At 44.9% G+C, this 27,835-nt stretch overlaps 1 protein-coding gene across 1 annotated transcript in view; it reads left to right on the forward strand.

Annotated features, from left to right (window-relative positions):
- Positions 1–27,835, forward strand: part of DOCK2 (dedicator of cytokinesis 2) — a 348,486-nt gene that overhangs the window by 14,455 nt on the left and 306,196 nt on the right. The window contains exons 2-8 of the mRNA XM_090288562.1: positions 3,844–3,927; positions 13,426–13,466; positions 14,423–14,478; positions 14,952–15,048; positions 17,771–17,919; positions 22,844–22,979; positions 25,085–25,239. Of these exons, the coding sequence (XP_090144688.1) occupies positions 3,844–3,927; positions 13,426–13,466; positions 14,423–14,478; positions 14,952–15,048; positions 17,771–17,919; positions 22,844–22,979; positions 25,085–25,239 (718 nt within the window). The remainder of the gene's footprint in view (positions 1–3,843; positions 3,928–13,425; positions 13,467–14,422; positions 14,479–14,951; positions 15,049–17,770; positions 17,920–22,843; positions 22,980–25,084; positions 25,240–27,835) is intronic.

Genomic DNA, 27,835 nt, shown 5'->3' on the forward strand with positions numbered 1-27,835 from the left:
TTTTTGTTTCTCAGTTCTTTCTCTCCTTTTGTGTTTAATTGATTTTTTTTTTTTTTTTTAGTTTACTCTTTTGATTCCCTTCTCATTTACTTTTCTCTATATTTTTAGTTATGTTCCTAATGGTTAATCTGGGGTTTACAATTAACAGCTTACATTTATAACAATATAGTTTTAGATAATACCAATTTAGCTTCTATAGTATACAAAAATATCTGCTTCTGTACAAGCCTAGCTCTTCCCTTTTGTATTGTTCTTACATCTTTATACAGTGTATTTACATTGTCATAGGTTTACAATTAATGTTTTATGTATTTGGTTTTTCATCTATGAGTGATGAACTCCCTGTTTCAATCTCAATTTCTCCCTCATTTTTGAAGGATATAGAATTCTTGGTTGGCAGTTTTTTTCTCTTTCAGCATTATAAATATGTTATTCTATTGCCTTCTGGCCTCCATGGTTTCTGAAGAGAAATAATTTGATAAATTTATTGAGGATTCTTTGTACATGATGAATTGCTTCTTTCTTGCTGTTTTTAAGACTGTCTTGTATTTTGTTTTTGACAATTTGACTATTGTGTCTCAGTGTGTATCTCTTAGTTTATCTTGCTTGGATTTCATTAAAATTCTTGGGTGTGTATATTCATTTATTCAATCAAGTGGAAATTTCTGGCTATTTTTTTCTCCAAATATTCTTTTGGCCCCTTTTTCTCTCCCTCCTCTCATTATGCAGCTCCCATTATGTGAATATTGGCGTGTTTGATAGTGTTCCATGGGTCACTTAGACTCTGTTCACTTTTCTGTATTCTTTTTTCTTTCTGATCCTCAGTCTGGTTAATCGCAAGTGGCATATTTCCAAGGTCATTGATTCTTTCTTCTGCCTGCTCATATTTACTGTTGAATCTCTCTAATGAATTTTTCACATTTGTTATTGTACTTTTTGGCTCCAGAATTTCTATTTGATTCATTTTTATCATTTCTGTCTCTTTAATGATCTTCTTTATTGTTTGAGAAATCTGATTCTCTTTAGTTTTTTCTTTTTCTTTCTTTCTTTCTTTCTTTTTTTTTTTTTTTTTTTTTGGTCCCTAGTTTCCTTTTGCTATTTGAGTACATTTAGGACAATTGATTTAAAGTCTGTCCTGTAAGTAAATCTCGTAATGTCTGTATTTAATGTACTTTTTTTCTGTGAATGAGACAGAATTTTTTTGTTTCTTTAAATGCTTTATAATTTTGTGTGAAAAACTGGATGTCTTGAATATTATAATTGCCAGCTTGGATGTCAGTTGCTCCTTTATGCCAGGGCTTGTTGTCCCTGCTTGACAGACATTGTAGTAGTTTATTTCATGGCTTTTCTAAAGTATTATTTGTTGTATGTAGTCACTGAAGTCTCTAGAATCCTGGAGTTGAAAGAAAAAAATCTGGTCCTTTTAGCTGGACTCTGCATGGGTGGTGGGACATACCTTCAAGGCCTAGGTGGGCCATTTACAACTCTGTCTTAGCCTGTGTTTCCTAACCACGTGGAACTTGAAGATCAACCAGAGCTGAGAGTTTAGAGCTTTTTTTACATTCTTTCTCATCATTCACCCAGTCCTGTGCGTGGCCTTCTAGATCCCCTGGTATTGGTATATCTAGGTGCTCGTCAAAGCTCTTATTCTCTAAAGGTTTCCCTTCTAAACCTTTGCTCTCAGGCTTATTGGGGAGACTGTTGTTTGCCCCAGCTTGTATTCTTTGCCCCATGTGAAAGCAGGTCATTCTTTGGCTCTTAAATGTATTTAACCAATGCCCTTGGCAGAGCTGCTTTTCTGCCCTGATAGAGTCCCGAGTCAGGAAAACAAAGGCAGGCTCATGGGTTTCGTCCTTCAGAGAGCCCACAGGTAGGTCAAAACGGACAGCTATGATTTCCTGGGACAGGGCCCGCTCTGCTGTCTACAGCCCCAGGAACCATACCAGGGACGTCTTCAAGACTGCCCCTGAGATGCGGAGCAGAGGGTGGACAAGAAGATATTCAAATATGACAAAATTCTATCAGGTTTCAGTTGCCTTTTGCTTGATTAGCCATTTGCTTAGCTGCTATAGTTTTACCTCTTTTCAGAGTTCTGATAAAATTGATTCTGACATTTTTTGTGAGTTTTTTTTAATTGCATCCTCAGAGAAACAACCACTTGGGGCTGGGGAGATTTTATTTTATTTTTTAGATAATGAGAATGTTCTAAAATTAATCGTGGTGACGGTTACACAACTCTGTGAATAAGTAATGAAATTATATGCTTACAAGGGGCAAATTCTATCTCATAAAGCTATTACCAAATAAGTAAAATCACTCCAGCTTCCCATTCCTTTGGAATAAAGCCCAAATTCATCATGAGCTCTGCATGACCTGCTCCCTGCTTTTCCAACATCATCTGTGTCTTGCGTCACCCCCGCCCCACTGCCCCATCACCCATGCACAGTAATTTTCTTTATGCTCTCTGAATGCAAGTGTCTTCCTTCCGCAGGGCCTTTGCACATGATGTTCCCTCTTCTGAAACGACCCTTCCCCTTGCTGTCTCCAAGCTGACTTGTTTAAATCTTTCATATATCATATGAGGGAGGCCTTTCCTAACTACCCCAGTGAAAGTCAATGCCCCCTGTTATTCTCTACCAGGATCTGTTTGTTTTCCTCCATGGCCTGTACCATATTTGTAACCTTATATTTACGTGTGTGTTCACCAAAAGAGAAAGATCAGTGTCTAGCACGTGCCTGGCATATCATGACCGCTTCCTGAATATCTGCTGTACAAATGAGCAATGACTACCATATAGGACCACACCGTCCATCCTCCTCCAGGTCTTTCCTTACATCAAACCATACATGTTGTTCTTGAAGAACTCCCAAGCTGGTGGTTCCATTTTAGCCCTTGGAAAATAGGTTGCATCCCGAATAGTTTAACAGTGTGGCTGGGTCCTCACATTGCAAGTGATGTTGAGCAGGGCCTAAGTACCACCATGGTATGTCATGATCTCATGTTCCAAGGGATCAGCCACATTCCTGACAGCACACCGGAGACTCTGTTCATAGACTGCTGCTCCCCAGGAAGTGAACACACCCTATTAGATAGTCATCTGAGACCGCACCATCCATTAGGAAATGGGGGATCAGTATGACCCGAGGAAGCCAAGGAGGGCCTCATGGAGGAAGCAGGACTCTGTTCTGAAGGATTTTCACTGGTGAAAGCTGAGAAACAGGAATCTTGAGCTGGAGGCATGAAGGTTGGTTAGACCTGGGTGGTAGAAAGGGAGGGATTCCTTGGATGATGAAGACTGTGTGGCCTTTGAGTCAAGGAGAGACTGGCATTTTAGGCTGTTGTCCCCAGGGTGGAGTAATTGGGGAGCAGCAAGAAGCCCTTCGTCACGGTTGAGAACACGGTAGTTAGATACTGACTTTCCTGTCATTGCCTAGCCTGATGGCTCCGGCCAAGTTGCTGAACCTCTCAGCCTGCGTTTGCTCCTCTGTAAAATGTGCCCCCAGTTTGCAGGTGGCCGTGAGGATGGGATGAGGATGTGCTGAGCACATGCTGGGCTGCAGTAAGAGGTCACCCCACGGTAGATGACAGAAGCACCCTCCTTGTCACTCAGACTGGAGTGTAGGACCTGTGTGAGGGAGAGGTCAGGTGTGGTCAATGAGAGGAGGCCTTTAGGAGCCAGGCTGGGCCTGAGTGGTCACGTGTGGGAGGCAGTGGGTTGGTTTTGATCAGACCACGTGGGCTCCCTGGGCGTCAGATAAACTCAAGGCAGGGAGAGCAGGAAGGAGCAGAGAGTCTCAGTATCTAGACGTCTCACCGGGTTGCTTCTCTCTCCCGTTTCACAGCCATATACAACTTCCAGGGGACTGGAGCCCCCCAGCTCTCCCTGCAGATTGGAGACACGGTCCGAATACAGGAGACCTGCGGAGGTGAGTCACTGGCCCCGGCGGGCGACCCTCGGAGGCCAGGACCCTGGCTGACGGTGTTGGGATGCCCTCAGTGCCCACTCGGCACCTGCAGCCCTCTCTTGGAACCTGTGGCTTTGTGTTCTCTACTTATATCTATTTTGCTAATATTAGTAATTAGAATTTACTGAAAATAACACTTTGTTATTTTAGGAATGTATGCTTAGTAGCTAAGGTCTGACTGTGTGGTTTGATGGGATGACCTTGGCCTGTGGCACCTTCTAGATACAATTCTTTATTAGCATCGATGCCACTATAAAGGAACATCAGCATTATTCGGGTTTTGAAGGCTCTAATAAATTCTCCCCTGCTTCCAGGAGTACTTCTGTGCTGGGCCGTGTACCTGCTCCAGCGAGCAGTGTTTACTCCCTTCATCAAGCTGGGAGCCCTGTCCTAGGCAAAGTGGCATCTCTTTCTGCCCTCACGGGTGCTGTCCTCTTAGGAAGCCAAGTGTCTGGTGGGCTGTGTCCACCTGTGGTGGTGATGGCCCTCGTGACAGCAGCAGCAGCAGGTGCTTCTTTTTAGAATCTGCGCAAAGGCTAATGGCCTTGGATTCATGGGTCGGGCCATTAGAAGTCAATAGATATCACCTATGCTGCTGAGATTCTTGATGACGGGAACATGGCTTGGGTGTAAGGGCCAAAGGAGCTTGCTCAGGTGTGGGCCACGATCAGGCACTCTCCCACCACACCAGCACACATCGCCCTACTTCGGGAGGGCACAGAGTGTGTTCTTCCCAGAGCCGGGCAGAGCAGGGAGGAAGAAAAACACAGTGGGCTGAGCTCCCTGCCCCTACCCTCCTATTAATCCTGCAGGAGAGGCCCTCCTCCTGCCCTGGGATGGGAGTGAGTAGCAGGCAGGAGGCAAGTGGAGCCCCCCTCAAGGGGAAGCAGAGAGTCCAAGAAAGGAGGTTGCCAACAGAACTAGCCATGTTTGAGTTCGTACCACATTGAGGGCGGGGGCCTTGTGCTAAGTTCTTTATAACACATTATTAAGACACTGAACTAGGAGTATCTCCAATGCTAGATTAGCTGTATGCGACCACCAAGGCAATTCTGCACACTGTTGCAGGACTGCCTATGACACAGATGTCCACATGTGCACGCACACACACACAGATACACATGGACACAGCCACACAAAAAGTGCACAAATGGAAAACCTTTTTGGGGGGGAAAGAATTTGATATGTCATAACACCTTTAAAGGAGTCCTGGAGAGAATGAGAACCTCTGTTCACCGCTACATTCACCTTACGCATTGGTGTGTGTTATTCTGGGTTATATGTGAGAGGATACCGTGTGCTTTTCAGTGTCCAGGCCTCCGAAGCTTCCAGTCTGGCCATATTAGAACCTTTTATACCCAGAGGGAATGAAACGGGGGTGGGGGATGGAGACGGAATGCTTTCCTGAAGACTCAGGTCTGTGATTCCAAACACCCTTCCCCCTTCCCACACTGCAACCCTTTTTCCAACAAATCTAACTCTGCCCAGTGGCAATAATCAGACTCTGGGTGTCTACCAAGGGTGAACAATGAAAATAAAAACAGCAAGACAACTCTCCTCAGTGCCTTTTAGGTGCTACTGATCGCTGCTGCTGAGGAACAGGCGTGAGACCTCACGTTTGCAGGCGAGGAACCAAGGCTCACGGAGGAGAAGTGACTGGTCGAGGGTCACACGATGAGCCGGTGACCACTGCCTGCACCCATGCCCAGAACCCACACTCTTTCCCCCACCCATGCCCGCACGGCAATATTAAAGCCTTGGTCATTAGGCTTCCTGCCTTGCATTTTGAACTTCAGACAAGTTATTTTCTGCAGTTTCCCCAGAGAAAGAGCTTGAGGGCAGGACCCTGACCACACAGGTTGCAGGTAGCCAGTCGGTCTTCCCTGACTTTAGCCTGACATGGAGCCCTGCCTTCGGAAGGGCTAACAATTGCTGACTCAGGCCACCTTTATTTGTCATCAGGATTAGCATCCTTACTTCTAACCTAGTTTTTCACTTTTAATTTAACTTTACTGGTCTTATTTTAATGGCTCCTTGTAAAAAGCAGGCATAATACCTTTCTAGAAAGAGCTGGGCATAGTTACGTAGTAAGGGATTGCCCATTCATGAATAGTTTGAAAATACAATGTTCAGAATTATATTAGAATGATACTATATGTCTGAGGAATTGGTGGGTGAATTATTAGGACTCACCGCCGACCGAGTTTTCACACTGGAATTTATGGAATCCTGAGGTTTCCCTAAGGGCCCTGGACAGCTGACGGTTCTGAGACCAGGCCTGGTGTTGTCTGCTTTGCAGATGGGGCGTTCTGCCTGTGATTCTGATTGAAAACGGTCCCTTCACAAATAGAAAAAACATGAAAACCACAATGTTAGTCAAAAGTTGGTCAAAATGGTGTAGTAGAAAGAACTTGGGTGTGGCCGTGAAACCCTCTTATAGAAACCTGCTGTCAACATAAGAAATGTCCAAACCAGTAGAGAATTCTTATGAGTCCGTCTGAAACGATCTGACCATGTATCCCGGAAGCAAGCTCTCGAATGCTCTGGGAAAAAAGTATTGTAGTTTTCCCCCCACATTTTAAATTAAGGAAGGAACACAAGGAAAATCGCACAGAGGTGGGAAAAAGCAAGGTGGTGATGGATTACAGGATAGTTAACAACATTATGTGCTTTCTTGAGGGTGTTACGGCTTATTTCAAAGGTGTATTAACCTACAGGCCCAGAAACAATGGACAGGCCTTGCTTCAAGCAAAGGTAAACCTTTTACTATAAAAAGCTTTATGCCTGGGATGTGACCAGGCACCATAACCTGCCCAGTTAGGAATTCATGATCAGATCACCCTCTGAGGTTACTTTCTATATACCACCGCCCCCCCCCCCTTTTTTTGTCCACACTACCTGAAAAATAAAATCCAGTCAATTGAGAGATTAATCAAAATGTTAAAGTATGAGAATTGCAAAGCCATGAAAAGGAAATAATGGTGAACATTGAGTCCAAATGAATCAATTTATAAAAATTAGTGTTGAAAGTCATAATATTTACGGCTACCACCAAGAATGTCATTGCTGGGAAACTGAACAATTAAAAACAACTAATAAAACTGTGACGGGGGAGAGGAATATAGAGTAGATTAACTCCATGATACCATTTTCATAATGAGATAGTATTAATTAGAAATAAAATGTAATTTTAAAAAACCCACAACCACTCCAATCTTTTAATGCTTTTTATAACTATTTTCATTTTAGAGGAGATTTTAGGAAATCTTTTTTTATGAAGAAGCATTTAATTGAAGCTTCAACATTTCCTTCAATTTCACTTCCATTTCTTTTTCTTCCATTTAATACAAGTAAGATTAAGTTCGAGAGTTGTATTTACATAGTATCTTTACTATATGCTGATTTTTATGAGAGCATTTAAAATTGTATTTCATCCATTTATCTATCTGTCATTTTATATATTAAATAGAAATGAAAGTTGACTGGAATGATATTAACAATGTTTCTTTTTTTTTTTCCTGGGCAATGAGGTTCGGGATGATTCTTTTAGCTTTTATATTTCTATTTTTCTGTTTAGTTTAAATTCTTTATAATAGCACATGTCAATTTCAGACAAAAATAATATAATATTGATGATTTGAAGCATACGTCTCCAGATATTAGCAATGATTAATTTTAGGTGATGGGAATGTGAATAATTGTTTTAATTTTATTTTTTGTACTTTTCAATAGTTTTAAAAATCTCCCCTCCCTGCTCCTGCCACCCCAAAAGTGGAAAGAATATGGGCTTTTGAGTCGGGAAGTTATTCTCTGCTCCACTACCCACTAGCTGAGTGACCTTGGGTAGATGGTCTTCAGTTTTCTCATTTGTGAAATGGGTTATTACCACCTTGCTCCTGGGCGTGTTAGGAGGATAAAATAAGAGAAAGTAGAGAAGCTGTCTAGCACCATGCCTGTCTCCTAGGTGCTCTGTGTTGGTTAATTCCTTCTTTTCCCCCATTGTAGGGAGTTACATTGAAACCAGAAGGTATGTATCTTTATCATACGACCCAGGAACCCTGAAGCTGGCCCTCTCCTTGCCTCAGATGGGAGAGACTAGCCCTGCCTTGCCCATGTAATAAATTGACTCAGCCTGCTAGATGGGGAAAACCAAAACTTGACCTGGAACCCTAGACACGAATGACTTTCCTTTCACCAGAACTCAAGCATTTTGATTAACTTTTTATTATGAAGATAATATTTTGTTGTGATAAAAAATTAAATAGTTTAGAAGGACACCTGGTGCTAAGCCTTAGACATCCTTATGCTTATTGCTTTGTCCATATTAAGTCTCTCAGTATGCTGCTTCTACCCAGAGGCAAGATGTACATTATATGTCTTTATTTTTTTTTAAAGAAAGAGGTTTTTTAAAAAAGATTTTATTTATTTATTTATTTTTAGAGAGAGGGGAAGGAAGGGAGAAAGAGAAGGAGAGAAACATCAGTGTGTGGTTGCCTCTTACACGCCCCCAACTGGGGACCTGACCTGCAACTCAGGCACATGTCCCAACTGGGAATCGAACCGGCGACCCTTTGGTTCTCAGGCTGGCGCTCAATCCACTGAGCCACACCAGTCAGGGCTGTGTCCTTATTTTAAATGTGGAAAACACATGTAAGTGTTTATTGAAGAGTCAGAACTCCTGGGATGGGAGGGATGAACATTAAAAGCAGTGTTATTTTTCTCCATCACTTCCTTTAGTCCCATTTGATTGACATCTTTCCTGATATGTAACAATATCTCAAAAGAAGACTTCAGTCCCATATCCAGTTTAATATTCTCCTCCTTCTTCCCTTTCCCTGGCTTAAACAGGGCTGGGGGTGGGATTTTGTGGTTCTCTGTCTTCCCTGATCAAATGAACCCAAAGACCAGCTCGTCTCTGGCACAAGTAGCCGTGAAGCTGGGGAATGAGATGCCAGCATCTCTGGGTGAATCTCCTGGACTGCACCCCATGCTTGTATTTGGTTTGGGGTGTGGGGGAACTATACTGCGCCCTCCTCAGGTGACAGCTGCCACCACCAAAGACCTGTCTGCCTCTCTGCTGACTGCGTAGGCTGTGGTAGTGGGATAGCCCAGCTTGTTCAGACTCTTCGTGATAAACCCTTCAGAGGGAATGTCTGCTCTACCCTGTTATTTGCTCTTTGAGACTCTTTCTGGAATAACAGGGAAAGTCCCATTCAACCTACTGATACACACACTATCCAAGTCATGGGGGGCCCCCTTTGGTGGGGAGGAAAGTGGAATTCTAGAGAGTGGTTCCCAAGGAACTGTTGAATTTCGCTTACTGGTAAAAAGAAACAAGGGGAAAGGGCGAAGATGGAGCTTGTCACAGGGCCTTACGTATTTTTTTAAAGTAAGGCAGAGCTTTTGTTGTTTTCTAGAAGTGGGGCTAGATGGCACATACCACTCTGAGACTTGCCTGAAGCGACTACCACTTGCAGAATCGGGTGCACCCAGAGCCATGTACCAGCTTCCGTACTGCCAGCTCCTTCGGGAGTGATCTTGGCCCATCTAAGTTCTTTTAGAGGAAGAGGGGGATGTTGGGAGCACGTAACAGGGTGTTTTTTCGAAGTGCCGCTTTGTAGGAAGATGGTCCTCTGTTCAGGTCTATTCTACAGCCAGGTCTATGGGACGGGACCCCATTTTCTTAAGTAAAGCTGTTGCATTAGGGGAGTTTGTAAGTGAAGCTTTCTCTCCTGATTGAGCATGAGACTAAGCTGTCAGTTAGCTTCATTATGTTAAACTTGAAGCATGTCTCATTTACTTTGCTGTTATGGAAATACGTTAAAATGATGTTACTAAAAAAATATTCAAAATCTGTAGATTCTGGACATAAAAGGGAAAATGCGCCCAGTCTTCTCTGGTTGATGATGACTGAATGATTTTAAAAAGGGAATGGCACTCACAAACTTGTGAACATTTACCATGGGCCAGCCACTGAGCAAACTCTGAATTCCTTACCTAGTGGAAGTTTTGTGAGACGGGCACTGTTATTACCATTTTATAGGTAAGGAAACTGAGGCTCAGAGAGATGCAGTCATTTGTCTAAGATCACACAGACCATAAGTTATAGATCTTCATTCAAACCTAGGCTTTGATTTCAGAATTCACACTCTCAACCACTCACAGGCACTAGCTTCTGTTTGATCTTAATATTATCAGACATTTCAATCATACAGGAAAGTAAAATACACCCAGGCACTCACTCACCACTCAGGTAAACAAATATTAACATTTCCCATGTTTACTGCAGACTTTAAAAAAAAAAAACACAATAATTTTAGATACAGTTGAAACTCCCTGTTTGCCCCTCCCTTATTCCATTCTTCTTGTCCACATCCTGAAATTGGGGTATTTTCTTCCCCTCCAAAGTTTTGTATCTTTACTAAACATGTTTAAAAATCCTGTTTAAAAAATAGTTTTTGCAACAGCCATATGGGGCAGGTGTTATTTTCCTCATTTTACTGATGAAAATACTGAGGCTTAAGTGATATAACCAAAGATCATCCTGCAGGGAGATGGCAGAGAGAGGACTGGATTTCTAGGCCATGGATTCTTTTTTGGTGTTTGGGGTTATTTTTAATCTCTCCTTTTCTCCCCACCACCACCTGCAAGTAGGTGAGTAGAGACTTTAGGTACATTTTATTTTGGTATTTGGGGTTGTGAGGGAGGACAGTGTGAGTATTTTGGCACTTCGTAATTGTCTAGAATTTCCTTTCCTCATCTTCCCCCAAGATGAACTTTGTGGGTTTTCTATTTAAAAAAGAAGAGCTATTACTTGGATAGGATCAGCAAGAAAGCCCCTGCTATTATTTAGCTGGAAAGAACGTTGAGCCCCTGGGCAAGTCCTGGGATAGGGTAAGCGCTGTGTTACACGGAGCCTGCTTTTTGATCAAGGTCCCTTGTCACGGAGTTGGCTGTGTGTGCCAACTATTGTTACCTGCCCAGTCAGGTCTTGGCGTGCAGCTGGGTATAAGCTGACAGCTGACCAGATTAGGCAACTGCCTGCAGAAGGTCACAGAGGTCAACAGTCCCGCAGGGGTGGGGACGACAGCAAAAGCCCTAAGGACAGCCCTGAAGCAGCTGATGCGTTCTCAGCATCCAGCAAGGGAAGGTGGTTGTAAGGACCACTGGGGTTTATTTCTGAAAGCAGCTAACCCGGTGTCATGTGCATAGTAGGTGCACAGTCAGTGTTGGTTGAACTTAAGTCTGGGAGCCAGAATGTGTACCCCGTGGTTAAGAGTCAATAAACTCCTTAATCAGGAGCGAACATCAAGAAATCTACAAGGTATGCACAAGTAACTGAGCCCCTGTGACAGAGGATGCAGATGTGGGCATGAGCGTCGGGTGAGGGACTATTTGTCCCCCGACTGTTTTCCTATTTGTGGTGGATTTTGGTGGCCTCCAGTGGATTCAGGCCATTGCAACCAAGAGACCCTTATCTGTATTTGTAGTCTAAGAAAATGTTATCTGTCTTTGTGCTCATCTCACAGGGGACATTGTGGCAGAGCAGCTTTGAGGGTTGGCTTTGAAGCCACACAGACATGCCCTTGAACATGACTGTGTGATTTGGCCCAGTAGACCAATGAACTTGAATCTCAATTTCTTTACCTATAGACTGGGAATGAGAATACTTAGATCATAGTAGTCATCTGAGGACTAAATGAGAAAATGAATGTCCAACACTTAGCATACAGCTTTGCATGAACTAAATGATCAATAAATGGTAGCCAGTAATATTACAGAAAGGCTGTAGAGTGTCACTTCTGGGGTCAGATACTTGGTCTTAAATCTTAGCTCAATCACGCACTGGCTGTGTGACTGTGAGCAAGTTGCTTAGTCTCTCTGTTCCTCTCTATTTTCATATTACTGTAGAATTGAGACAGTAATAATACCAACTTTATAGCACACAGCAAGCACTCAGAAAAGGATAAGCACTATTGTTAATGGCTAATTATTACCATTGTTATGGAGAAATTATTAGTGTGAAAATAAAATGTAATGCTTCATGGATAGTAAGTTTTTCACCACTGGAAATGCTCAGCTGGAAAGCAGCTTAGTGGGAACGTAGTTTTGGGGATTCACTTATTGGGAAGATGAAAATCTTAGGCAACCACTGTCTTCTGCCTCCGTTAAACAGGAAGCACAGCATGGTGGCTGCTTAGGTTCCAGTCCTGACACTGTCAGTAGCTGTGTGACCCTGGACAAGTTACTTAACTTCTCTGTGCCTCAGGCAGACCCCGCTTCTGTACAATGAGATCATTATTACAGTTCCTATTTCATATGGTGGTTATGAAGATTAAAAGGCTTCATTTACAAAGAGAGCTTAGAGTGGCACTTTATTCCAAACCTGAGGATGTTTTGCTCCAACCTGCATTCCTTTCTTCCCATTTTCCCCTCTCTCCCTCCTTTTCTCCTTTTCTCCTTTCTCTCACTTTCTGTCTCTCAAAACAGGAGTCCCTGGGGGTCCCTGTTGCTTCAGAGCTGTCTTTAGGACCTGACCCCTCCAGCTATCTCATGATGGGAGGAGAGACTTTGCATTTTAAGCTGTTTGTTTTGGGGCTTGCTCATATGCCCGTGGAGAACACATTTTAACTACAATCTGTCAGCCTGGTAATGAGGGTTTGCTAATGAGGCTCCCGACAGACACTTTTTATTTACAGAGATGACAAACGCCACTTCTTGGCTGTGCCTGAATCATTTCAAAGGCCAGTGGACTCATTATAGTCATCAATACTTGCCACACTGAGAGGCTCATTTTGACCAAGGATTGTGTGTAATTTGGGTTTGTGTTAATTGTATCATTTTTGATGTTCTTGCAAGAAAAGAATCCTTTAAAATTCCTGTCATTTTACCCATCCCTGAACTTGCCTGTTTGTATTGACTAACTTTGCAGAGCACATTTTAGCCATCATCTGTGGCCTTTGGAACTGGGATATTATTTTAGGGTGTTTGCCACACTCCGTTAGCCTTTCTGTGTCCTTAAGGCAGAGGGTGAAAACATGCACAAAGAAACAGGACCCAGGCAGGTGATGGACAGAAGTCAGGTGCTGGGTGGAGGCTGGTGAATTGGTGGCACCTGTTCTGTCTGATGGGACCAGATGTTCCTCTCTGCCAGCCACCCTCAGCCATGGGGCAGTGCTGCCACCACTCGGACCTCCTGTGTTTTCAGAAGAAGGAGAGTTGCATTCTTATGTGAAATCTCTGTATTTTTAGTTGCGTTTTAGAGATGTCAGCAACCAATGCAACAGCTTGTGGAAGCCCAGGGGCTTCTAGACTTTGATCTGTATCTAAGGTTTAAAGCAATGTACAGTCGTTTCTTTGCTAGTGAAAATCAATCAAACAAACAACAAAGCAATGAAAAGCCGGCCACACACTTGTAAGGATAGATGAGAGACCTGTTTCTTCGTTTTCTCTTTGCAGACTGGTACAGGGGCTACCTCATAAAGCACAAAATGTTACAGGTAAGATTGATTCGTTCTCATTTGGGACAAGCCTGGATACCTTCGCATGTTGTTCCTCAGCAAACTGGTCCGCCCCCCCCCCCCCCACCCTGACCCTGCTTCCCTCCTTGTGCCCTGAGTTTCCCACCTCTACCCTTGGGGCTCCCTGGGCCTCAACTCCCTCTTTCTCTCCTTCAAGGCCAGCCTGCAGAGCTCCCTCCTCCCTGAACCTGTTCCTGGTAGGCCCGTCCCATCTGCCCGCCCCCTTCCTTGAGCCCCGTGGTACTGGGCACTTTCGATTTGAAATTTAGCTCCCACTGCCTGCCTTTAGAGTGCTTTGGGGCATTCGTCCTTTCCTCCCCTAGGGCTCCAACATGACAGAGAAAGGACAGGGCCAGCCTCTGCCCTCGGGGAGTTCCCGTGTCCCAAGCCCACACTACCGCCATCGCCATCGGCTCCACGAGAGCAGGCACCTGCTTTGTCACCTCCTTGCCCCTCGCGGCACCTAGCGCAGCGGCCGGGTGTCCCTCGTGTGCCCATTGGTTGAATTTAGGGAGGCGTTTCTAAGTCACTGATAAACTTTTTGTGTTCACTGAGCCAAGCTGATGGAGAAAGCAAATAATATTAGAGGGGCCTTCCTTCCTTCCGGACATGATGTGGTTGGTGGGAGGCACGATCCTGCTTTGCTCTCCAAAGAACATTAAAAGAAATCCAGGGAGAAAGGGGTCTCGAATCAAACTCTGATAGTTCACACGCAACCAGGGATACTGTTGCTTCGGGACCTGACCTTCCAGCCGTTGGTCATGAACTTGAAGGGTGGCTGCTCTCCCAGAACTGGGCAGAGTGCCTCCTCTCTCCAGGGCTTCTGCCTTGCCCTGGGGTCAGTGATTTCTGTAGGGGGCATGTCATTCTATTGCATTTCATCTTCTGTTATGTATATTGTGCTATGTTATTTTATGTTATCTTGTTCCCAACAGGGCATTTTCCCTAAATCCTTTATCCATATCAAGGAGGTGACAATTGAAAAGAAAAGGTATTTGTCATTCTTCACTAGACGGGGACCCTTCCGTGGCTTATGGGATGTCCCTGTCCTGTCGGCTTTGAAAACGTCACTTGACAGATGCGATCCCTCTGTTTCCTGCCAGTGTTTATTGGTGTCTGCCCCGTCCCTCACCTAATCCAAACGGTTTCATGCTCAGATCTGATTCTGTGCAGGTATTAGTACATTTGGAGAATCAGACTTTTCATTGGCTGCTGCCTTTGAACTGGACTAATTAGATTAGTCCTGAATAATGAGCGTGGAGGGCCCACCCCAGTAAAGGAGGGCATTAAAAGGGAAGTCCCTTGCATTTGCATAATGTAATTGGTGTGGCTGTTGGAGGCAGCTTAGTCTCCTGACAGCAAGAACCCTCTCAGCAGCTGCAGCTTAATGCAAATTTTCTAGCATTGTATCTTGTTAGCCCCTGGGTCTCAATTTCACACCGCTTTCTTTTCCACCTTTAATAGAAATATCGAGAACATCATTCCTGCTGAAATTCCTCTGGCACAGGAAGTGACAACGACATTGTGGGAATGGGGCAGCATCTGGAAACAGCTCTACGTGGTGAGACTCAAAACCCTGTTCCCTGGAGCGGAAGCTTCCTGCAGCCTTTGGTTTGGTTTAAATTTGGAACTGAGCCTTGAACGGAGCAGGCCAAGGTAGCTTCACTGACAAAGTAGAACAAAGTATAGGAGGCCATCAATGCCCAGAGAGGTTAGTTGATTTTTCTCAAGGCCACACAGTGAGCTAGTGAGAGAGTCATAATAAATGGGGGGTCTGGTGTGAACCTTTCTTACACTAGTGCAAACATTATCAACCTGAGTATTTTTAAGAATCACCTTGAGAGCTGTCAAAAAAATTAAAGCTTATGTTATTGGGGCTCTGCATTTTAATAAACTCCAGGGATTTTGATTTTGTGGTCTGCTTATAAGACACCTTCAGAAATGCCGTTCTCATTTGTTAATTAACAGCTATTGTCCTCAGATCTATGAGGAAGCTTTTGTTACAGAAACAGGGGTGTTCCAAAAAACCCCAGAGTTTGCAGCTGGGGGATAGGGAGAAGGAAGCAGCTTTCAGAATGCCTCCACATGCCTGAGGCCGGTGGCTAGTGTCTTTTTTATGCAAAATGGCTTTAATGCATCCAAAGCCTCAGGTAGATGGGAGGAGTCTTGAACCAGGGGATGGTATAGAGAAAGCACACAGAGCCTACGTAAGGTTCTGTGAATGGTCAGAACTGGTTACCGCACCCACTACATCAGAGGATGTAGTCAGGGATTTAAAAATAAGCGGCAGACATTTTAGGCGGGCTGACTGTGCAGATTTAACTAAGGTTAAGGCGGACTGTGCGAATTGGACTAAGGCTGAGGCTGACTGTGCGGATTACAAAAGGACTAACTATACAGTTTACAAGGAGGCTGAGAATCCATGAGGTTCTGGATTAAAAGCTGGTGGACCCCATAACACAGACGAGGTCTCCTCAATCAGGATTGAATGATTGGCAGCTGCTGGTAAAGCTGAACTGTGTTTGGAAAGTAGGGAAACAGTTTCTCTGACTTTCCTAAAACTAGCCTGGTTTGGTAGGGGGGAGGCAAGGATATGTGTTTATGGGTGTTTTAAAGAACATAAGACTTAACAACAGAAATCCGCAAATAACTAAATCTATATAACTGTTAAATAAACAATTCTTTTTCTTTTCACCAAACTCTGGTATTGAGAGTTATAATTTTGGCGGCGGGCAATCGGGCCCCTAACTAAAGAGCCCGTGGGTTTGTTTTCAATTGGAGCAGCCCAGGGGTTCTGTAACACTTTGACCCTGGAGAAACAAAGAGCGCATTTTGAATCCAGTTCACCTTTATGGAAGTGAATCTAATTTTAAATCTTCCTTTGATATTTCTAAAGTTCCAACGAAAGCAGTTAGCTAAGAAAACCATTAAGCTGAGAGTGAAAATGTCAACCAAGACTCACTGGGTATTTGTTATAGCACCACGCACACCTGCTGTTGTACACACGTTGCTATAGACTGACTTTTACGATAGTAAATGTTGACTCCCAAGGGGATATTTCATAACATATGGTAATTGATACCTCCAATTCCCTAAGTTCCTCAAAAGTTGTTAGGAATGTTTGCGGGGCACACAGTAGACTTGGGGCTAACGTGGTTAATTATCCACCTCCACTACCCTTTTTAAAACATCGCACACACATGCACCATGGGAGCCTGGCATTTCCCCTTAAGATATCCCTGACAGCAAGTCCATCGTGCCCTTTACCCTAGTGAAGAGATCCTTAAACTACCAATATTCCAGTATCCCCTTCTTAGTCCCCTTATCTACACACCATCTATGTAATATTCACTTATCACCTAAATCTGGCTCCCTTTTTAGGAAACTTAAATAATTTCCTTAAGGAGCTGGATAGCAAACTTTCATTCTAGCAACAATTTTCTGATTCTTCGATACCAACTGGATGCCCTACAATTCAGTTCACTGACTACCCAGAGTTAGCATCAGACTCCACAGGTTTAAGGCCTTTACCCTGCAAGATTTCTCTTCTAGGTTCTTTGACCGATCTAGTAATTAAATTGATATAAGGAAGCTTAATAGGAGAAAAAACAAATTTGATTTCACACCCAAAGATATGAGACTCAAAAGGTGGCCAGATAATTGAGGCTTATGAAACATCCTGAGCTAAGGAAACGGGTAAGTTTCTGGCAATACAAAGGGGAGGAAGGTCATTCACAGGAAGGCAGAGGCGATACTTGGAAAACTAAGTTTGCCTTGTTCTGCAGGTAAGTTTCTTAGGTGAAAAGGTGTATCTAGTAACAGCTCTCTTCCTGGGCCAGGCCCTCTTTCCAATGTAAATATAGGCAGCTGAGGGGGAAATAAGATCTTTTCCTGAGTGTTGGCTTTTGATTGGCTTTAGCTCAAAATAATTCTCATGCTCGAGAGACATATTTTGGGGTGGCAAAAATCTGCTCCCCTTCACAGCAGATGTTCATGGTATTCCTGCTCAAGTATCTTTTTGGAGAAGAGTCAGAAATCACCCTTTCTTTAGCCAAGAAGTGATTGGGACCATTACCTTTGCTTTTGGGAAATCCTTGTGGCCCAGGGGGCAGTATGTTGGTGACTGAGACTGCCTGCCACCCAGTTCTTTGTAGCTGGGTGGGGCCAGGAATAATGCTCAGCCATGGCCCTCAACATGCTCACCTGATCTGGGCACAGTTTGCCGAATTGATGCCTAAGCATCTCCGACGCAAGTGATTGGGGGATTGTCTCCTGTCTCCTAGGCCAGCAAAAAAGAGCGCTTCCTCCAGGTGCAGTCCATGATGTACGACCTGATGGAGTGGCGGTCCCAGCTCCTCTCAGGAACTCTGCCCAAGGATGAGCTGAAGGAACTGAAGCAGAAAGTCACGTCCAAAATTGACTACGGCAACAAGTAACTGCTCTTCTCTCTGAAAAGGGGCTTTCCTCCCCTACGCACCCCCTTCTTCCCTTCCTCCCTGCCCAGAAGCTTGGTTTCCTTTTTAGATGTGACTTTGCCATTCTCTGTTTGGGAGAAGGTTGTCACCAAGGCTGTGCTTGTGTGTCTTTGGGATCACCCCCCTGGGACCCAAGGACATGCAAGCAGAGAAAAGGCTTGCTTATGCAGTAGTTATTGCCTGGCTGAGAGATTGAGGGCACACACCTAACCTACTTCCAGGGGGTTGGGGAGCATAGTCATGATGGCTCGCTTTCGGCTCAGTGGTCATTTCGTTCCTGCGTTTACAAGACTCTCCCTCAAAACCCGGCGTGAGATTTGATGTCCCTTCCCCGTGCTAAGTTATCCAAGCCATGTGCCTCACTCATGCACACTGACAAAAGCGGTTCTTCAAAGGGAATAGCAGGAATTGGTTGGAGTTTGAATGCTGTGCCGTTAAGAACATGAAACAGTTTTTTGAGGCAGGACAACCCAGTGATAGTAATAGCAGTGGTGATAAGATTTTAACTAACATTTACCCTGGGCTTCTTATGCACCAGGCTTGATACTAAGTGTTCTACATGCATTGTCTCATTTAATTCTCCGAACAACTCTATGGGCCATGCAGTTTTATTCTCCTCATATTTTTCAGGTGAAGAAACTGAGGCCCTTAAAGAGGTTAAGTAACTCGTTTGGAGTCGCACAGCTAGTAAACGGCAGAACCAGAATTTCGATCTAGGCTGTCTGGCTCCAGAGTCCATGGGCCTCACCACTATGCCACCTGAGGAGCATTTAAGAACTGTAAAGGCTTCCCTTACCTCTTGGTTATTTGACTGCCCTCCACACATCCTACTCATTTGTTTATTCATCACAGCAACAAACATTTGTTGAGCACTTAAAATTGACCTGGTTTCCTGCTAAGTGTTGAGGCTATAGAGATTCCTGTCCACTAAGGGACAACCAGTCCAATTAGAATGGAGCTACAGGTGAACTATTGATGTGTATTCTTTTAAGTTTGATTGCTTAGGAAGCAAGATATTCTTAATTTGACTTGGAAAATGAAGTCAAGGAAGGCTTCCTGGAGGAGGTGACTCCAAGCTGAATTTTGAAAGAAAAAGGAAAAAAGAGAGAGTGCGTAGAAGTCTAGGCGAGGGGTGAACATGGCATGTTCAGAAGACTGCAAAGTTGGTCAGAAAGCTGGAAGTTCCCTGAGGGGGAAGCAGACAGAGCCTGTTCGACACGCATAAGAAGAAAGTTTCCCAGCAGCCAGGCTTCCTGGCCTTTGCCATATGCACTAGGAAGACGATCCAGAGAGGAAAGTCAGCGGGTCCAACCTGCAGCTGCTTCCCATCCCAGGGGCACAGTCCTTCTGCTGGTTCCTCTGCCAGCAGCCATCAAGCATGTCCAAATCTGCTTATATTGCACGTCATCCCAAAGTGACAGGGAGAGTTTGCCGCGCAGCTGCCACCGCCATCGGTGCAGTGGCCCCTGAGCACAGCACAGCTGGGCGTGTGGGAATTGACAGATTTGTGCTTCGAAGTAATGGCATTTGTGACCTTCCGATGTGATTTCCTCAGGGAGGCTCCAGAGAAAAGGGACCAAGGATGGAATACATGGTCCCCGTTCATAGGAAGCCTTTCCTGGGTTCGGGGCTCTTGTAGGCCCTGGGAACCCTGAACAGTATTGCCTCCTTGTGGCCTGTCTCCCCTGCTGTTCTGGGAGTTCCTCCAAGACAGCACCTAACTCATCTCTGTGCCCCGAAGAGGCTCTTGTACACAGTAGGTGCTCAGCGAACGGCAGCTGCGTGAGTGCGTGGATGACGGTGATGGGAGGAGGGAGAGAAAACAGTGTCCCCCTAAGTCAGCCCCGCCTTGGCACTGTCGCCCAGACTGGCTCCCTGCTTTCACTTTCAGGCAGTTCCCTTTGGGGAAGTGAGAGCTGCCCTCGGAGACGGAGGCCCTGGACTCAGGGGCCCCTTGCTTCTTGCCTCCCTTCCCCAAGGACTTCAGCTGGACGCGTGAGAGATTTGGGCACCTGCGTTAACACTGGCCTGCTGTCTCGGGGGCTCAGAGCCCCAATCCGGGTGCAGTGGGCATCTTCCTGAGAGTCGGAAGGCCAGACCTCTGGCGAGAGGGTCAGGAGGCTCAGGCCTGGCTGTGAGGGTCAGGGAAGCATGACGGGGAACTGAGTCTGGACGGAGTGATCGGAGTCAGCCCATATCTTCCCCCATTCACTCCATTCCTGCATTCAGACGCCAGCGTTTTGCTGAGCACTGAGTGGCCCGGAAGACATTTACAAAATGCAGCTTCTGTGCCTATTTAACAACAGAAAACCGACAAGGAGAACTGATTAGAACTTACTGAGAGCTGCCTATCTGCCGGGGACAGTTTTAAGCACTTTCCACGTATTAATTCAGTCAAGTCTCATGACAGAGCCCCGTTTCTCAGATGAGGAAACTGAGGCTCGCAGAGTGATTAGGTCATTTTGCCCAAGGTGCACTGGCATTTGAGGCAGGTAGCTTGACTCCAGGGTTCAAGTGCTTAACCACCGCCTGGTACTGCCCCCCGAGGACTGTGCGGGTTGGTGAGAAAGAGAAGTAAACAGACATTGGAGTAGGAAGTCATGCATTTCTTGAGAGGAGGAAGCAAGAAAGAGGCTGGGGGTGGGAGGCAGGGCAGGAGGTGATACCTCTGAATCTAACAAGACAGGCAGAGAAAGGAAAGAGAGAACGTGGGAGGAGCCGAGAGATGACCACGAACATGGGGAGGAAGGCAGCCAGGCCGGGACCTGGAGGGCTGAGTGCCGCGCGGAGAAGTTTGGATTTGTCCAGAGGGCAGTGGGGAGCCACAGGAAGGGCCATTTCTGTTTTCTTTATCTGAATTTTTTTTTTAGAAAAATACATATCATGGGGGCTTCTTCCCCCACCCTCATCTTGGGTTCATTTTACCATTTTCTTGAACAGAATGAAGGGAGCCGTGGGGCTTCCTTCTGAGTAGAAAATGTCAAAGCGGTCAGTTCTCCGATATGAATGGTCCGCTGTCCTGGTGGGGGCAGCCTCTCCAGGTGCCGGGTCATGGGAATCTCGACAGTCCTGCCCCGACTACTGCTGCTCCCAAGTTTCAAGAGAGGCTGGTAACAGACAGGCTCTCTGGCATCCAAAGAGTGAGGGAGGAATCCTCAAATGACTCCTCCAACTCCCATGATCGTCGCACCCGGGAGAATGTTTGATTCATCCATTTCAGAACTGAATCCACTTTGATAAATTTTGAGGAGAAAGAGCTAGAGAGATCTTGGCATTCAGTTATGATTCAGAGATGCTCCATCTTTTCTGAGACCGTGGGAGCCTCTACTCGGCAGTAGCTGAATGCGTTTATTCCCCCAAGCACGGCCTGTTTGGCAGCCTGGCTGCGCAACATTATGAGTCACATCCAGTCAGAAGTTAATTCCCTAATGAATGTGGCCCGGCAGGTGACCCTTGGCTCCCTTCTGTTTACATTTGGATGTGCCTCTCAATCCGATTCTCAAGTAAGAGATGGGCACTTCGTCTCCTTCATTTGTGTTTGCTGGCCCCAGGTAGCGGTGCCTAAGCAGGACTGCCCTTGGCCTTCTCAGAATCTCCGTCAGTCCCCCTCCCCCCGCCGCCTTTGCGTGGACATCTGGGGTCCTCTCAACGTCAGGGGCCAAAGCAGCTTCAAACGAAGGCCTCTGCAGACCTACCCCTGGACCCCCAACCTAATACTGCTCCTAAGTGCCTCCCATCTATAGCGTATACGATCGAAGTTAAGCGTGCAGACTAGCCCTTTTACTTAGCTTTGTGATCCAGGGCAAATTAATTAGCCCCCCTATCCTTGGTCTTTCTTCACCAGTAAAGTGAGGGTATTGATATTACCTCCCTCATAGGGTTGTTATGAAGGTTAAATGCATTAGGATACATAACACTTTGAACAGATGTGAGCTTATTGCAAGTGTCGTGTGAGTCTTTGCTGTTATTAGTAATCACTGAGGCCAAACAGAATGGCAGATGCAGTTGAAACAAATTGATACCAAAGGGGAAAGAACGCTTGTGCCCTGGAAGTCAAAGGGCTGAAGAGCAAGCCGTGGGTACTATCAATATGTCTGAGATTCCCCCCATCAACTGCGTTCAAATTATTATTGAATAAATAATACATGAATACCTTCTCTGTATTTATGTTCTCTATATCATATCACATCACAGCACATCATATGATTGCACATCATATCATATAAAAACAAATGAGATGAGGCACATGTCTCCTTTGACCCCACCTTCCATCCCTCCTCGTCCCAGGGCCCGGCTTCTCCTCACGGGTACCCTGATTGGTAGTATTGGTCGTTTGGTGCTTTTTGTCCATACTTTTCTCTCTGCTTATTGTCATTTGTGTGCACACACCCAGATAACATATCTGGCTTGGTTGGTTTGTTTGTTTTTTATAAAACACATTGTATGCATCAGTCCATACTTTTTTCCTACTGAGCTATATCATTAAACATTTCAAAACAGTATTATATTTTTAAACCCTGCTTTGTGAAATTCCATCACAGATTACAGATTATTTACCCATTCTCACTTTTATAAACACTTTTTCAATGCTTTGCTGGTGCAAATAATGCTGCAACTCACATCCTCGTTCAAGTGTAAGGTATTTCTCTAGGTTCACTATCTCAGGAAATAAACATTAAAATGCTTTTGATACACATTGTCACAGTCCCTCCTAAAGAGGCTGTACTCCCAGCGGTGTGCCAGGCTACCAGTGTAGAGTTGTTTTATGGACTCTCTAGAATCCTCAGAAATCAGGTGAACCTTCTGGGAGAAACTTCTCACTAATGTCCTGAAGACTTCAGCCTCCCGTGACTTATCCTCACCTCCTCTTTTGCTTTTCAGAATCCTTGAGCTTGATCTGATTGTCAGAGATGAAGATGGAAATATCTTGGATCCTGACAATACCAGCGTCATTAGCTTGTTCCATGCACACGAGGAAGCAACTGATAAAATCACAGAGCGTATCAAGGAAGAAATGGTGAGCTTTGTGAAATAGGCTTTGGCCAAGTGAGGCAGGCATTTAGCACACCATAAACTTAAAATAATAAGCTAGTTAACCAGACTGTATATTATTCAAGGGGCCATCTGTCCTATGGCCAGAGATGATCAGTAACCACACACATTTTATTGTGTTTTTGTACTTGGATCTGTAATTCATTCTGTATCCATTTTACAGGTAGGTTAATGCCAGCAAATTTCCTGCTCTCACAGAGCTTTAACATTCCAGAGAGGACAAAAGAAAAAAAAGCAGAAAGAAAGAGAGAGAGAGAGAGAGAAAGGAAGGGAAAGGAATGGAAAGGAAGGAAAGAAAAGAAAGAAAAGAGAAATTAATTTCAGGTGGTGATAAGTTTCTAAAAGGCAGCAAACTAGGGTTATGTGAATCAAGGTGAATCAGGAGCTGTTTCAAAAGGTACCATGAAGAAAGGCCTCTCTCAGAACCAACATCTTGAGATGACACTTGGATAATGTGATGGTATCAGGCCTCTGAAGTTCTAGGGACAAAGTGCTCCATTCAGAGGGAAGAGCAAGTGCAAAGGCCCTGAGGTAGGACTGAGTCTGAGTGTTTAAGGAGTAGAAATACCAGTACAGATGAGTCGTGATGAGCAGTTTGAGAGTGTAGGCAATGATTTGGAGAAATAAGTAGCAGGAGCCGGGTCTTATAGGACCTGAGGAACCATGGAAAAATAGTTAAGGTGTTATTCCATTATGATAGGAAGCCAACAAATGATTTCAAGGAAACATTATCTTTTCAAGGTTAACATAATCTGATTCATAATTTTAAAAATAATTTTAACCACTGTGTATTTGAAAGCAATCTTATTTTTAGATTTATTGGTATAATTTTCACACAATAAAATTAATTTATTCTTAATCTTAAGATTCTGAATCTTATTAATATATAGTGTTGCGTAAGCACCACAGTCAAGATATAGAATGGTTCCATCACCCTAAAAGTTTCTTTGAGTTCCTTTACAGTCGATCCCCTTCCCCATCCGCAAGCCGAGTCAATTTCTAATGTGCTTTTCATGACTATACTTTTGCCCTTTCCTAGAGTTTTATATAAATGGAACCATAGGGATTTTCTCTTTGATTGCTGTTACTCAGTATGATATTTTTGATATTTATGTTGTTGTATATATTAATGTTTCTTTCCTTGTTGTTGCTAATTGCTATGCCATTGGTCTGTTGTTGATGGTACAGATTATTGTCCAATTGTTGGACATTTGGACTGTTTACAGTTTGGGGCTATTAAAACTAATACTGCTGTAAACATTTGCATACAAATCTTTGTGTGGACATATGTGTTCATTCTTCTCGGGCCATACCTAGCAGTAGGATTGCTGGATCATATGATAAGTGTATGTTCAACTTTTTAAGGTACTTTCATGCTATTTCCCAAAAGGGCTATACAATTTTGCATTTTCATGAATAATATATGAGCATTCCAGCTGCTCTACTTCCTTGTCAACACTTGGTATTGTCAGTCTTAACTTTAGCCATCTTAATGATTACGTGATGCTATCTCAGTGTGGTTTAATTTGCAGTTCCCTGGATGACTAGTGACGTTGAGCATCTTTTTATGTGCTTACTGGCCATTACCCTTTGTATCTTTTTTTTGTGAAGTTTCTGTTCAAATATTTTGCCCATTTTAATTGAGCTGGTTTTCTTATTCTTGAGTTGTAAGAATTTTTTATTTATTCTGGATACAAATCTTGGTCAGATACATATTTTACAAATGTGTTTCTTTGTGCGTGGCCTTTTCATTTTTTAAATGTGTCTTTTCAAAAGCAAAAGTTTTTAGTTTTGATGAAGTTTATTTAAGCAATTTTTTTCTTTTATAGTTTTGCTTTTTATGACATTAACTTTATACAGAAGACTGGTGGGAAACCAAGATGTGAACATCAAGGCCAAGAGAGTCCAAGTGACTTGGTTCAGATTGCAGAAACTTTTGGTGGTAGAGCTGGGAATAATGGCGAAATCTTCGAGCTAGAAATCTATGTGATTCTCAGTATCTTTCTGTTGTCCTATGTGGCGCTGGGTTAATGTCCTCTGTCTCCCTCTCTTCTTCCTTCCACCTCTCAGTCCAAAGACCAGCCAGATTATGGAATATACTCCCGGATCTCCTCATCCCCTACTCACAGCCTCTATGTCTTTGTGAGAAACTTTGTGTGCAGAATTGGGGAAGACGCCGAGCTCTTCATGTCTCTCTATGATCCCAACAAGCAAACCGTCATAAGGTGGGTGTGATCAGTGCGGCCCGGCTTCTCGGCATGTGGAAGGCTGGCATTGGGGGAACACAGGGCACCCTTTCTTTCTGTCACCGCTTGTGGAGAAATCCCCACCCAGAAGAGACACTGAGCCTGACTGAGAATGTGAGATACCTTCTTTTGGGGAGTGGAAGCATTACTCATCACCACATTTCCCCCAGAATGGGGTTATGGTTATGGGGTTTTGTAAATAGGCCTGACTGCTGGAAAACAACCAGAAATAACAAGAGGCACAGAGGTAGCATTGGATAGAATAAAAATCGCTACTTTTAGAATGGGAACTGAGCAATGAGTGGGGGAAACTGTGTATTCCCTATGGCAGCGATGGTCTAAGAGTGTGGGCTCTCCGTTGGCATCCTGGCCTCGCGGCTTATTCTTTCTCAGCCTTGGGCAGGTTGTTACTTTTTCTTAACTCTGAGTTCTTCCTGTGCAAAATGTGAACGCCAGCCTCCCAGGATCATTTGTTTCAAGCTTTTAATGGGAAAAATCACATGAAGCACAGGACCTGGCAAATGCTACCTGTACTCCAAGTGAGAGTGGCTATGATTTTATTGCTTTAGTTAATTATTTTTAAGAACAGAGGAAGTGAGGGAACTTCCAAGTGCCTCAGCTCAAGGACAGGAAAACACCTTCGGAAGCCTCCAGGGAAGGACTCTGGCGCACCTCTGGCCCCCGCCGCTATTCCCTGGCCTCTGCCTGTGGCTCAGACCATCCTGCCTCCCCGGCGACCACTACCTATTCCCTCCAGTAGGGTTTTGAGCCAACACATGGTCCTATATTTGAGGTCCCGGTTACACATTAGGCTAGAGCTGGAGCACGATCTTCTGCTTTTGGGGGGAAAAGGATGTCTTTGTAGCTTGGAGGCGATGGTGATTGAATGAGGTCGTGTACAGTGCCTGGCCTGCGGTGTCTTAGAAAATGATGGCTCTCCTGGAGACATTTGTGAGACGTGGAGGGGCCGGCCATCTAAGAAGTCTAAACTGAGGGCTGTGCATGATCTCATTTAATCCTCATTACTCTGTGTCATTTGGTGAGACCATGAGGCTCAAGGGGGTCAAGCTACTTTCCTAAAGACACATGGTTTTATAAATGACAGAGATGAGATTTCTACCCAGGTGCATCTGGCTCCAAAGACAAGGTAGACCCCTTGAGCCTGTCACCAAGGCACTTGTCCTTAAGAGTAACATCAGATAGCCTTAGTGGTTCTCACCAGGGTTTCAGCACTGTGGTGGCAGAAAGCTATTCTTTAGAGCAAACCTAAGTCCCTCATGAGAGCTCAGTTCACCTGGCTGGGCCTCAGTGGGCACCACACACGAGTGTTCCTGCGCCTCAAACCCACCTTGAAGTGGTATGCATGTCAGTCTCCTTGCTGTTCCTGTTGGCTGCTCCCAAGGCACCTGTGACAAAGATCCTGAAAGCACTAATAGGACCCCACCCCTGCCTCTTAGAAACCATGAGGACCCCCTCATGGCCGAGTTGGCGAGGGTGCCTGGCCTCCTGGCCCATCTCAGTGACGGATGGCCTGAGCCAGCGCGATGGCAGCTCTGTTCCCTGCGGTATCACGCTGATGACATGCTCGATGGGGTGTGCCTGGGAGACGCCTTGGAGAATGCCAGAGACATGGGGAAGCCCTCCGGGGAGGGAGGGATGAGGAGGACGAGGGCCAAAGGGGCAGGAACCAAAGAGGCAGAAAACAAAGAAGAGCAGAAGCACGATACAGGAAAGCGCAGGGGAACGTGGGAGCCCTCGCGTGTCTGACCCTGCTCTCCCCCTGGGAAACCATCTCCCCCACGCCTGCCTGCCCTCACCAGGGCTGGCGTACAGGGAGCCGCAGGCAAGTTCAGGCACCCTCCCTGTGGCCCAGGTACGGGCTGGGAAGAATTTGGCCGAGACTGACCTTTCAGTGTCGAGATGAGTCATGGCCAGATTCCAGGGGGTGTGTAAAGCGATCTGGTTTGGGAGACTTTAAGCTAAGTTTTTGTAGAACCAAAAAAAAAAAAAAACCAGGCAGCTCAGGCATCGGGCCAGTGGCAAGGAAGGCTAGTTTCTAAAAGGAGCGTGAGGAGGAGCTGGAATGGCCTTCGCCCTTTCTCTGGGGAGGGTGTCATGTGGAGGAGGTCTCACCTGTCTCGGTGCCGGGTGGGCCTTCCAGGTTTACCGCTCGGGTCTCCCGGGGCGAGGATGGATGGGGCCAGCACAGCCCTCTAAATTGCTTTTCTTATTTATGATTCTATTTCCCGTACAAGAAAATTGCTGGGCCTGCTGTTTCGATCTAGCAGGGTGGTTCTCTATGGGGCTTGCTACATGTAATGAAAGGTCCTGGGAAATACTCATGTATTTCACTATGACAGTTCACAAATAACCAATGGGAAAGAATTTAAAAATTGCAGGGCAGGCGGGGACAGGGAATGGAGGCATCCTGGTTAGTTTGCTGCAGATTTCACTAAATTTTTAAAAGCTTACTGAGAAAAACGGTGGATTTAACTTGATTGAGTTTTAACCATTGGTTAATTCGGAGCCGTGTTTATTTATCAGTTCCATTTTCCCCATGAACTTTGCTCAGATT

Source organism: Furipterus horrens, unplaced genomic scaffold (genome assembly GCF_987537825.1).
Source record: "Furipterus horrens unplaced genomic scaffold, mFurHor1.1.pri manual_scaffold_10, whole genome shotgun sequence".
NCBI lineage: Eukaryota > Metazoa > Chordata > Mammalia > Chiroptera > Furipteridae > Furipterus > Furipterus horrens.